The 12,858-nt window shown below is 51.9% G+C and overlaps 1 protein-coding gene across 1 annotated transcript; it reads left to right on the top strand.

Moving 5' to 3' along the window:
* The first annotated feature begins 465 nt into the window (after positions 1–465).
* CHRNB1 (cholinergic receptor nicotinic beta 1 subunit) lies at positions 466–11,524 on the top strand. The gene is given in 19 exon segments (XM_031657341.1): positions 466–624; positions 709–848; positions 1,506–1,550; positions 2,255–2,364; positions 2,463–2,571; positions 2,925–3,072; positions 4,302–4,511; positions 4,702–4,703; positions 8,999–9,122; positions 9,125–9,220; positions 9,945–10,014; positions 10,016–10,070; positions 10,072–10,089; positions 10,091–10,113; positions 10,454–10,521; positions 10,524–10,564; positions 10,567–10,599; positions 11,362–11,496; positions 11,498–11,524. Coding segments are annotated over 19 exon segments (1,512 nt in total). The 5' UTR covers positions 466–566.
* The last annotated feature ends 1,334 nt before the right edge of the window (positions 11,525–12,858 follow it).

Genomic DNA, 12,858 nt, shown 5'->3' on the forward strand with positions numbered 1-12,858 from the left:
CTTGCTTTACCTTACAGCTTAGAACCTTAGCTGAGCTTTAGATACCCAAAAAGGGCCCGTCTAGATTTTTTCAGAAAAACATGGAGCGCTAGGGGCAGCCTGGAAAAAACTGGGAACCTGCTAGTGAACTAGGAGGGAGACTCCCATAGCCTCAGATTTGGATAGGGTAGGCTGAGGGGGCCCTAAGGGAGGGACTAGGGCTCCAAGGCAGGTCACTTTTCCTCAGGCTGTTCTACTTCCGGCTTGTTGCAAGAGGGGTAGATGTCCCCTCACCCACACAAACCCCGCTCAGGCTCCACCCAACTCCTGGGACTGCTCCCAGGGGATCGGGTCTCCACTCCACGCTTTCTCAATTAAAGACGACGTATACAACTAAAGTGCTGTCTGTCATCTGTTGGTGGCGGGCTTGGCAGTTGCTCGAGGCAGGATCAAGTCCCAGGGGCGGGGCCGGTGGGCTGGCGGCTGCCCCCAGCAACAGGTGCACATTCCTGGGCTCCTCGTCACTTCCCCTGAGCTGGCGGTCCCAGTGGCTCTCGGAGCGAAGTCACTGAGCGAGCCGCCAGGCTATGACCCCAGGGGCTCTGCTGATGCTGCTGGGGGCGCTGGGGGCGCCGCTCGCCCCAGGTAAGTGTAGGCCCTGAAGGAGCAGTGACAGGTCCAGCGGTTGCGGCCAGACACCAGGGCTGCACTTAGTCTCTCCTTCCCCAGGCGTCCGCGGCTCGGAGGCAGAGGGCCGACTCCGGGAGAAACTTTTCTCTGGCTATGATAGCTCCGTGCGGCCAGCGCGGGAGGTGGGAGACCGTGTCAGGGTCAGCGTTGGTCTCACCCTGGCACAACTCATCAGCCTGGTGAGGGCGCACGGCGGGGGTGGGGGAAGAGGTCAGGCCAGCCAACCAGCCGCGGGGCCTGACTTTAGGAAAGGCCGGACCGGGGACAAACTGGGGGCGGGGCCTGGGACGAGACCAGGCTGAGAGGGACCAGCCTTCAGTGAAGACTGGGTCGAAATCAGACAAATGGACAAGCTCTGGCCGTGGCTGGTGGACGGGCCTGGAGTAGAGCCGGGTAGGGTGATGGACGGACCTGTGACCGGACCTTAAAGTGGAGCTGGGGACGAGGCAGGGGCTGGGGGATGGACCTCGAGGTAGGGCCATATGGGTCCTGAGTGCCCAGGGTGCTTGGTGCTCAGGGGTCAATAAATGGCAGCAGGTGGAGATTCATGGCTGGGTGGATTATGAGCTGAGGGCAGGGCCCGGGACAGAGCAAGGCGGAGGGCTAGGCAGGAGCGAATCTGGTAGGTTGATAGGCTGGGAGTGTAGACGGCTGGAAAGGGTGTTTCTGAGATACAGGCAGGTCTTAAACTAACGCTCCTTCTGGGATGTGGACTTGGACTCAAGAGGATGGGGCTCAGAAAAAGGGGGTGGGGTTCCCAGGAGAGGTTGGCCTTCCAGCCCCCTCATTTCTCTCCACCCTACTTCACCTTTACCCCTTAAATTTTTCCTTTCTAGAACGAGAAGGATGAAGAGATGAGCACAAAGGTGTACTTAGACCTGGTATGGAGACCCCGCAGGGTGGGAAAGGGCCTCCCGCTGCCTTGACAATTTTCTTGAATATCCAGCCCAGTAAGAATATTTTTTACATCACGACTTTAGATAACACATGTACAACTGAAGCCAAAGTTCGAGGAAACAACACCTAACTTTACTACAGGAGTTGCACCCCATGCATTTTTTATTCTAATTGTGTGTGTGTGTGTGTGCGTGTGTGTGTGTATGTGACGTGGTCTCACTATGTTGCACAGGCTGGTCTTGAACGCGGGAGCTTGAGCTATCCACTAGCCTCGGGGGGAATCTCCCCAAGTGCTGAGATTACAGGCATGAGCCACTGCACCTGGCCCATTCTAATTTTTGAAACACTGGTTTGGGGCCACTAATTTGATTCCCCATCCACTAAAGGATTGCGAACTGCAGTTCGAAAACCACTGTTTTAGAGGCTAACTAGTGCAGCCTCCTCATTTTTACAGAGTAAAAAATTGAAACCCGGTGCGGGGGAAGGGAAATTAGCTGATGTGGATCCCAGCGAGTGAAGGCGGAGCCAGAGCCAGAACCCCGGCCCCTTGACCTGTTTGCGGCCCCTTGACCTGTTTATGCCTGCCCTGCTCCCCTTCCTTGCACTCCCTTCCTGGGCTTCCTTTGGAAATCCCTCGTCCCCTCCCGGCCTCCAACCCGGCACAGCCCCTCAGCTTCTGCTTCACTAGGAGTGGACTGACTACAGGCTGAGCTGGGACCCTGCGGAGCACGACGGCATCGATTTGCTCCGCATCACGGCGGAATCCGTGTGGCTCCCTGACGTGGTGCTACTGAACAAGTAGGAGACCTTCCAAAGCCCGGGAGGTGGCGCGGGGCCTCGCGGGGCGGGGCCTCCGGGCGCGGGGCCTGATTGCAGATGAGATCCCTTCTCTGCAGCAATGATGGGAATTTTGACGTGGCTCTGGACATTAACGTCGTGGCGTCCTCCGACGGCTCCGTGCGTTGGCAACCCCCGGGCATCTATCGCAGCAGCTGCAGCATCCAGGTTTCCCGGCTCTACATTGGAAGCTGAAGGAGCTCTTAGAAACCCTCCCTTTCCATAGACATCCTGACTCTCCAGCGACTCCCATCCTTCATCCTTCCCCCATTATCTAATCCCCATGACCTTCACCTCTTGTCTACCCTCCTGATTTTCCATTGAGTGTTCTGTACACTTTCTTTGGCTTCTAGTCTTAGTCAGTGACCTCTCTCCCCACCTCCATTTTCTCCATGGCTTCCCTTCATAACCCTCCAATTCCTCCGTGATTCCCCTTCCCTGTGCCCTCCCCAAAAGCCTCCCAAACTCCATCAGCGCTGACTGATTCTCTGGCAGCTCTAGTGACTCTCCCCTCCATCCAGGTCACCTACTTCCCCTTCGACTGGCAGAACTGCACTATGGTGTTCAGTTCCTACAGCTACGACAGCTCGGAGGTCAGCCTGCAGACAGGCCTGAGTCCTGACGGGCAAGAGCAGCAGGAAATCCACATTCATGAAGGGACTTTCATTGGTGAGTGGGCATGGCTCCTACATCCATGGGCTCTATGATTTCCAGCTTCTAAGAGGCTCATAAATATCCTGTCAGGGATGACCAATACAGCCCTGTGGGGTCAGCAGGATGGGTATGGCTATCTACATTTTAAAAGTATGGGAATTGCCGGGGGCAATGACTCACGCCTGTAATCCCAGTACTTCGGGAAGCCGAGGCAGGCGGATCATTTGAGGTCTGAAGTTCGAGACCACCCTAACATGGTGAAACCCCGTCTCTACTAAAAACACAAAAAATTAGCCGTGCATGGTGGCGGACGCCTGTAATCCCAGTTACTCGGGAGGCTGAGGCAGGAGAATCGCTTGAACTGGGGAGGCGGAGGCTGCAGTGAGCCAAGATGGCACCAGCACACTCCAGCTTGGGTGACAGAGTGAAAATTCATCTCAAAAATATTTTTAAAAGGCAGGGTGTGGTGGCTCGCGCCTGTAATCCCAGCACTTTGGGAGGCCGAGGCGGGTGGATCACGAGGTCAAGAGATTGAGACCATCCTGGCTAACATGGTGAAACCCCATCTCTACTAAAAATACAAAAAATTAGCCGAGTGTGGTGGCGGGCACCCGTAGTCTCAGCTACTCGGGAGGCTGAGGCAGGAGAATGGCGTGAATCTGGGAGGTGGAGCTTGCAGTGAGCCAACATGGTGCCACTGTACTCCAGCCTGGGCAACAGAGACTCCATCTCAAAAAAAAAAAAAAAAAAAAAATTAAAAAACAAAATAGGCTTGGCACAGTGGCTCAAGTCTTAATCTCAGTATTTTGGGAGGCTAAGGTGGGCGGATCACCTGAGGTCAGGAGTTCGAGACAACCCTGGTCAATATGGGGAAACCCCGCCGCTACTAAAAATACAAAAAATTAGCCAGGTGTGGTGGCGGACGCCTGTAATCCCAGCTACTTGGGAGGCTGAGGCAGGAGAATCACTTGAACCTGGGAGGCGGAGGTTGCAGTGAGCCAAGATTGCGTCACTGCACTCCAACCTGGGCAACAAGAGCGAAACTCCATCTCAAAATAAATAAATAAAAACATGGAAATTGAGACTTGCCCAAGTTTATTTGAGATGGGCTACTCAGCCCAGTGTCCACAGCTAGTCTCATCAAGTCAACCCTCTCAGATCTAGGCTGTGGCAGAGCAAGCCATACTAGGCACTAACAAGGACAGCTCCCATATCTGTGTCCCCCTCCTTCTCCTCCTCCCCAGAGAATGGCCAGTGGGAGATTATCCACAAGCCCTCTCGGCTAATCCAGCCTCCAGGTGATCCTAGGGAAGGGAGGGAAGGACAGCGCCAGGAAGTCATCTTCTACCTCATCATCCGCCGGAAGCCTCTCTTCTACCTGGTCAACGTCATTGCCCCATGCATCCTCATCACTCTTCTGGCCATCTTCGTCTTCTACCTGCCACCAGATGCAGGTAATGGGGGAAGGGGCTCCCACCCTTTTGTCATTGGCTCAGCTTCTTCCTTGTCACCCTTAATCCAGGCAGGATTTTCCTGCCAATCCAAAGCATCATAGATTGGGCTTCAGCAATCCCACCCAGGCTCTGCCTCCCATTGACTGCCACCTTTCCTCCGCTCAGTGAAACTGGGACTCTTTCCCAGTAGGAGTCCTAGCCTCTAATCCATCAAGCTTTTACTCCTCTGAACCACAAACCTCCAGGCTTAGATAACTCTCCCATTGCCTTTTCCTATTCCTAACATCCCCTGCCCACTGTCAGAACCCCAGTACTCCTTTATTTTTTTTTCACTTTTTTTTTTTTTTTTTTTGAGATGGAGTCTCGCTCTGTCGCCCAGGCTGGAGTGCAGTGGCGCCATCTTGGCTCACTGGAAGCTCCGCCTCCCAGATTCACGCCATTCTTCTGCCTCAGCCTCCCGGAGTAGCTGGGACTACAGGCACCCGCCACCACGCCTGGCTAATTTTTTGTATTTTTAGTAGAGACGGGGTTTCATCATGTTAGCCAGGATGGTCTCAATCTCTTGACCTCATGATCCACCCGCCTCGGCCTCCCAAAGTGCTGGGATTATAGGCGTGCGCTTGACCTTTTTTTTTTTTTTTGAGACAGGGTCTTGCTCTGTTGCCCAGGTTGGAGTGCAGTGGGGTGATCATAGCTTGCTACAGCCTCAAACTCTTGGGCTCAAACAATCCTCCCACCTCAGCCTCCTGTGTAGCTGAGACCACAGGCACCCACAATCATACCCAGCTGATTTTTTTGTATTTTTGGTAGAGAAGGGGTTTCACTATGTTGCCCAGCCTGGTCTGCAACTCCTGAACTCAAGCGATCTGTCCTCCTCAGCCTCCCAATGTACTGGGCTTATAGGCATGAGCCACCGTGCCCGGCTCCCACTAGTCCTTTAACCTCCTATCTCCCTGGGAAATATATAATAGTAATAGCCAACGTTTCTTTAGGAGGCAGCATAATAGGATAACTTTTGGCAAATTCCTTAATCTTTTTTTTTTTTTTTGAGACAGAGTTTCGCCCTGTTGCCCAGGCTGGAGTGCAGTGGCGTGATCTCGGCTCACTGCAACCTCCACCTCTTGGGTTCAAGCGATTCTCCTGCTTCAGCCTCCTGAGTCGCTGGGATTACAGGTGCCCACCACCATGCCCGCCTAATTTTTGTAGTTTTAGTAGAGACAGGGTTTCACCATATTGGCCAGGCTTGTCTCAAACTCCTGACCTCAGGTGATCCACCTGCCTCGGCCTCCCAAAGTACTGGGATATAGGCGTGAGCCACCACACCTGGCCAAATTCCTTAATCTCTATGTGTCTCAGTTTCCTGATCTGGAAGTGGGCCAACCATTGTCCCTACTGCATAGAATTATTTGAGGATTGACTGAGTTAGTAGAACTATGCCTGGCACCCAGTAAGTTCTATGTAAGCATTGTGTTTTGGGTTGTTTTTTGTTTTTCTTTTTTGAACACTTGCTATAAGGTAATTCATTTAATATGGTACATGTACTAATTCTAATCTTTACAACAATCCTGTGAGGTAAGTAACGGATTGTCATTCTCATTTTACAGTGGAGGATAAAGAGGCTGAAAGAGTTTAAGTCATTTGCCTGAAATCATTACACAGTTAGAGAGGGAAAATGTTGCAGTTCCAACCTGGGTCAGTGGCAGTCTGATTCAGAGACCTGATATCCTTTTTTTTTTTTTTTTTTTTTTTTTTTTGAGACAGAGTCATCTGTCGCCAGGCTGGAGATGCAGTGGTAGCGATCTCGGCTCACTGCAAGCTCCGCCTCCCGGAGTTCCGCTCATTCTCCTCGTCGGCCTCGAGTAGCTGGGACTACAGAGCCCACAACGGCACCGGCTAGTTTTGTATTTTAGTAGAGAGCCCGAGGGGTTTCACCGTGGTCGATCTCCTGACCTTGTGATCCGCCACGCCTCAGGCCCTCCCAAAGTGCTGGGATTACAGGCGTGAGCCACCGCGCCCGGCCTGATATCCTTAACTCTAGTATTCAAAACATGTTTTCCTCCTCTCTGCCATCAAATCCTTTGTCTAAAGGAGAGTGGGCCGGGCGCGGTGGCTCACACCTGTAATCCCAGCACTTTGGGAGGCTGGGGCTGGCGGATCACCTGAGGTCAGGAGTACTCAAGAAACAGAGAGGAGGCCAGTGGAACTGAATGAAGTAAGCAGAGGGGAAAGCAGTAGGAGATGAAGTCCAGGAGCTCATGGGAAGCACCTATAGACCATAATAAGGCCTTTGCTTTCATGCAGGGTAAGGAGCCAATGGAAGATTCTCTGGAAAGAGAATAATATGATCTGATTATATTTCTTTCTTTCTTTCTTTTTTTTTTTTTTTTTTTGAGGCGGAGTCTCACCATCTGTAACCCGGGCTGTGGAGTGCAGTGGCGGATCTCCAGCTCACTACAGCTCCGCCTCCCGGGTTTAGACCATTCTCCTGCCTCAGCCTCCCGTGGCTGGGACTGCAGGCGCCAGCCATCTCGCCCGGCTAGTTTTTTTTGCTTATTTTTAGTAGAGGCGGGGTTTCACCGTGTTAGCCAGGATGGTCTCGATCTTCTGACCACCATTGATCCACCGTCCACCGGCCTCCCCAAAGTGCTGGGATTACAGGCTTGAGCCACGGCCCAGCCTCTTTCTTTCTTTTTTTTAGGCGTGGTCGGTTGTCGCCCAGTCACGGAGTGCAGTGGCGTGATCTCGGCTTCGCTGCAGCCTCCGCCTCCTGGAGTTCAAGTGGTCTTCTGCCTCAGCCTCCTGAGTAGCTGGGATTCAGTCACACATCACCATGCCCTGCTAAATTTTTGTGCTGCCAAGTAGAGATGGGGGTTTGCCATGTTGACTGGAGGTCTCCAGGCTTCTGACCTCAGGTGATCTGCCCGCCCTCGGTCTCTCCAAGTGCTAGGATTACAGTGAGCCACCCGCGTCCAGCAGTTATATATATATATATATATATATATATATATATATTTTTTTTTTTTTGAGACAGAGTCTTATGTGTCGCCCAGGCTGAGGTGCGGTGGCCAGATCTCAGCTCACTGCAAGCTCGCCTCGGGTTTAGACCATTCTCCTGCCTCAGCCTCGAGTAGCTGGGACTGGCCACCTCACCCGGCTAGTTTTTGTATTTTTTTTAGTAGAGGCGGGGGTTTCATGATGTTAGCCAGGATGGTCTCGATCTCCTGACCTGCGTGAATCGCCGATCTCGGCCTCCCAAAGAGATGCTGGGATTACAGGCAGGCCACCCAGCGCCCGGCCTTGTTTTGTTTTTGAGGCGGGTTTCACTCTTGATGCCCAGGCTGCGGAGTGCAATGGTACAATTTCGACTCCTGCAACCTCTGCCTGCCAGGTTCAAGTGATTCTCCTGCCTCACCCCTCCTAGTAGCTGGGATTACAGGTGCCCGACTACGCCCAGCTGATTTTTTTGTATTTTTGTATTTTTAGTGAGACGGAGTTTCACTATGTTAGCCAGGCTGGTCTCGAACCCTGACCTCGGTGATCCAACCGCCTCGGACTCCCAAAGTGCTTTGGGCTTACAGGTGGAGCCACTAAGCCCGGCTCAGTTTTTGGACATGTTAAGCTTGAAATATTTATTAGACATCCAAGTATCCAAGAGAGGTTGAGTAGGCAGATGGATATATCTGGCATTCCAGGGAGAAGATATCCGGGGTGGACATGCAAATGTAGGAATGATTTTGCATGCAGATGGCCCTTTCAAAGCTTGTTTCTTTCTTTTTTTTTTTTTCAGATGGAGTTTTGCTCTGTTGCTCAGGCTGGAATGCAGTAGGCGCCAATCACAGCTCACTGCAACCTCCATCTTCCATGCTCAAACAGTCCTCCCCAGCTCAGCCTCCCCAAACAGTTGGGACCACAAGCTATGTGCCATTGTGCCTGACTAATTTTTTTTTTTTTTTCTTTTTTGTGAGACTGGGCACAGTGGCTCGTCTGTAATCCCAGCACTTTGGGAGGCCAGGCAGAATGGGTCACTTGAGCTCAGGAGTCCGAGACCAGCCTGGGCAACATGGTGAAATCCTGTCTCTGCAAAAGTACAAATTAGCTGGGCATGGTGGCGCACCTGTAGTCCCAGCTGCTCAGGAAAGAGCTGAGGTGGAAGACCACTTGAGCCACCAGGAGGTGGAGGTTTTGATGAGCCATTATCCTGCCACTGCACTCAGCCACTGGGTGACAGAGCAGACCAGCCTCCAAATTTGTTTGCAGAGATGAGGAATGCTCCTATGTTGCTCAGGCTGATCTGAAGCGACTCCAAGCACAATCCCTCCCCTCCCACCTTGGCCTCCCAGAATTTCTTGGGACTACAGGTGTGAGACCACTGTGCCTGGCTGCAGAAACCTGTCTTTGAATGGCCTGGAAACATGGTCACTGATTATGCCATAGAGCTTTCCTTCTGGCAAAGAAGTCTAATCCTTCTTTCTTCCTCTGCCCTCCAGGAGAAGATGGGGCTCTCAATCTTTGCCCTGCTGACCCTTACTGTGTTCCTGCTGCTGCCTGGCCGACAAGTACCTGAGACCTCCCTATCCGGTGCCATTATTATCAAGTACCTCATGTTTACCATGGTCTCGTCACCTTCTCAGTCATCCTTAGTGTCGTGGTTCTCAACCTGCACCACCGCTCACCCACACACCACCAAATGCCTTTGGGTCCGTCCCGAGGTGAGAAAGATCTCCTCACCCAACCCCAACTTTCCTTTTACAGACCATAGGAGAGCTATAGCTGTGTGATGAAGTGTTGAAGTGCCCAAACCTGTTAGGTGTTGAAATGTTGCAGTTAAGCTGGCCCTATCATTATCATTTCACAGATCCCTTCCTCTCTTCATCAGTACTGCTCATCTCGGGTCCCGAAATATTCTTAGGGTTAAGATTGCTATTATCAGATGGAAGCCCACTCTTTTCCAGTTGGGATACCTCCCAACCCACTGAAGGGTTTTTTTTGAGATGGAGTTTTGCTGTTGTTGCCCAGGCTGGGCAGCAATGGCACAATCTCAGCTCGCAACCTTCATCTCCCCGGAGTTCAAGCGATTCTCCTGCCTGAGCTTCTGATCGCAGTAGCTGGAATTATAGGCACCGCCACCACGCCAAGCTAATTTTTGTATTTTAGTAGACAGAGGTGGCACCATGTTGGCCAGGCTGGTCTCGAACTCCTGACCTCAGGTGGTCATCGCCTCAAAGCGTCCCAAAGTGCTGGGATTGCAGGTGAGCCAGCGACTGGCCCAACCCACTAAAGGCTCTTAGGTCTGTGTGGCTGCATTTCCTGAAGCGTATTTCGTTTGTGGGAATGTGCACATCTTGGCGAATGGGCATGTGGAATTAGGGTGGTTGGCTGTTTCCCTTCTGGTCTGAAAACATGAAAGCCCCCACCATCGCCTCTTCTCTGCAGATCTTCATTACAAACTGCCGCCGTGCCTGGGTTTAAAAGGCCCAGCCCGAGAGAGAGAACTGATGCCGGAGCCCTCACTGTTCTTCTCAGGAAGTGGCTGGTCAGGGAACAGATGAATATTTCATCCAGGGAGCCGCCAAGTGATTTTTCTCTTCCCCAAACCCAACAGGTAGGACCACGCCCATTACCCACGCAAAAGGGAGAGGGAGACTACAGTTCCCAGAAGATAATGCGGAAGAAGCTGGCCCATGCTCCCGGAAGATGCTGTAGTTGAGCATCATGGGAGTTGTAGTACCCTGCTGCTCACATTGAGGGAGGTGGGAACTAAAACAGAGAGGCGGTGGAAGAAGTTGCACAAGGTTAGAGAGATCACTGCTGTCGGGGAGGCGTGAAGGAGCACTCGGGTTTTTGAGAACTGGCAAGTTGTTGGAAGGCAGCTGGGCGGGGCCTGGGTCGCTGGCATTGGCTGTCTTTGCTGCGTCTGGGCGTGGCCAGTCACTCCTCTTCAGGTTCCAGCCTGAACTGTCTGCCCCTGATCTGCGGCGATTTATCGATGGTCAAACCGAATCTGTGGCCCTGCCTCGGAGTTGGGAGTCGTCTCCTCTATCAGCTACATCGCTCTCGACAGCTGCAGGAACAGGAGGACCACGATGCGGTATGTCCAACTTGGGGAGTGGAACAAGGCCAGACGTAGGCGACCTTGGCCCCACCCCAAATTCCACACACCAGCACTCGCTCTCGTTCTTTCGGTTTTTGAGACACTCTCACTCTGTCCTTGAACTGGAGTGCAGTGGCGCAGTCTCCCTTCACTGCAACCTCCGCCTTTCGGGTTCAAGCGGATTGTCCTGCCTCAGCCTCCCGAATAGCTGGGACACAGGCGCGCGCCGCCACGCCCGGCTAATTTGTTGTTGTTTTGAACGGTCTCGCTCTGTCGCAGGCTGGAGTGCAGTGGTGCGATCTCGGCTTACCGCAAGCTCCTCCTGCCGGAGTTCGCCATTCTCCTGCTTCAGCTTCCCGAGTAGCTGGGACTGCAGGCGCCCGCCACCACGCCTGCCTGGTTTTGTTTGTTGTTTTGTTTGGGTTTTGCTATTTTTGGTAGAGGCGGGGTTTCACTGTGTTAGCCAGGATGGTCTCCATCTCCTGACCTCAGGATCCGCCGCCTGGGCACTCAAAGTGCTGGGATTACAGGTGTGAGCCACCGCGCCCGGCCTTGCTTTCGTTTCCTCAGTTGGACATCTTCCTGTTGGTCCCACCCTGCTTACCTACTGGTTCTTTATGCCCATGCATTGCCTGCAGCCTTGCTCTCCTATTGCGCTGCTGGCTCTTGCCTCAAACCGGTGGTAGGAGGGACCCGGGGCAGGTACAGGTTGGGGAAATGGGAGGGTTTCCTGGGGGTCTGGGCCCCAGAGCTCAGAAGTTTCCTTTGCCTACCCACAGCTGGAAGGAGGACTGGCAGTTTGTGGCCATGGTAGTGGACCGCCTCTTCCTGTGGACTTTCATCATCTTCACCAGCGTTGGAACCCTAGTCATTTTCCTGGACGCCACGTACCACCTTGCCCCCCTCAGACCCCTTTCCTTGAAGACTGGAGGTCGAGACCAGGCCCTCTACCAGTTGAAGTGAGAGTTTGGTGATACTGTCAAGCCATATCCTTCTCTGCCTCTTAACTCCTTCACTAGGAATCCGGGCCTCTTATTTGATTTCTGGGGACTGCATTGGACTGAGGCTGGGTAGGCAGGTGTCTTGGACCACCTGAAATGCACTATCATCTGATTTCCTCTTTGGGATCTTGAAGAAGCTCTTTTTTGGTATCAACACCTAGGTTGCCAGTGAAATAGAACAAGAACAGGAACTAGATTGTAAATATGAAGTCCAAGAAATGTCTTGTTCACTGTAACATCCCCAGTGCCATGCACAGGTCCTGACCTATAGTAAGTGCTTAACATTTGTTGAATAGGGAAATAAATTTCTGGAAGTAAATACAGCAATTAATAATGTTTATAAGCTGGGCATGGTGGCTCAGGCCCATTAATCCCAGTGACTTGGGGAGGCTGAGGTGGGAGGATTGCCAGACCCCACAGTTTGAAGACCAGCCTGGGCAACATGTAGTGAACTCTGTCTCTAAAAAATAGAAATAGAAATAAAGTAGCTTATTGTTTACCGCATGTCGGATGTGGTCATTTCTTTTAACTTTTTGTAATTTATTATGTTTTGTAATGTGTACTTGCTATCTTTGGGATTAAAAAAAAAGTTATTTCTACAAGCATGCATTAGTAATGAGAAAAAGCAGCATTTTCAAGACCTTCATTCAAGTTCAGCCTTAGTTAACTCACACAAACCACTAGACTGCTCTGTACTTGTTTCCACATCTGTAAAATAGGCTTAGTGATAGCATGTGCTCTATATAGGACTGTCTGGGGATCACATGAGAACATGGGAAAAACACTATGGGGTGTGTATCAGAAGGTTGCAGCGGTTGTGTGTTTTGTTTGGCCTGCAGGTTTTAGGGTGCACTAGTTCACTAATTTTATTTATTTATTTTTGAGACAGAGTCTCAGCTCTGTTGTCCAGGCTGAGTGCAGTGGTGCAATCTCGGCTCACCACAACCCTCTCCGCCTCCCCGGAGTTCAGAAGTGATTCTTCTGGCTCAGCCTCCCCGTGTACCTGGGACTACAGACACATACCACCATGCCAGCTAATTTTTTGTATTTTAGTAGATATGGGGTTTTCACTATGTTGGCCAGGCTGGTCTCGAACTCCTGACCTCTTGATCTGCCCACCTTGGCCTCCCAAAGTGCTGGGATTACAAGCATTAATTGCAGCCCAGCCACTAGTTCACCACCATTTATTTATTTATTTGTTATTTATTGGAGATGGAGTTTCACTCGTTGCCCAGGCTGGAGTGCAATGGCCGAC

Source organism: Papio anubis, chromosome 17, assembly GCF_008728515.1.
Source record: "Papio anubis isolate 15944 chromosome 17, Panubis1.0, whole genome shotgun sequence".
Taxonomy (NCBI): domain Eukaryota; kingdom Metazoa; phylum Chordata; class Mammalia; order Primates; family Cercopithecidae; genus Papio; species Papio anubis.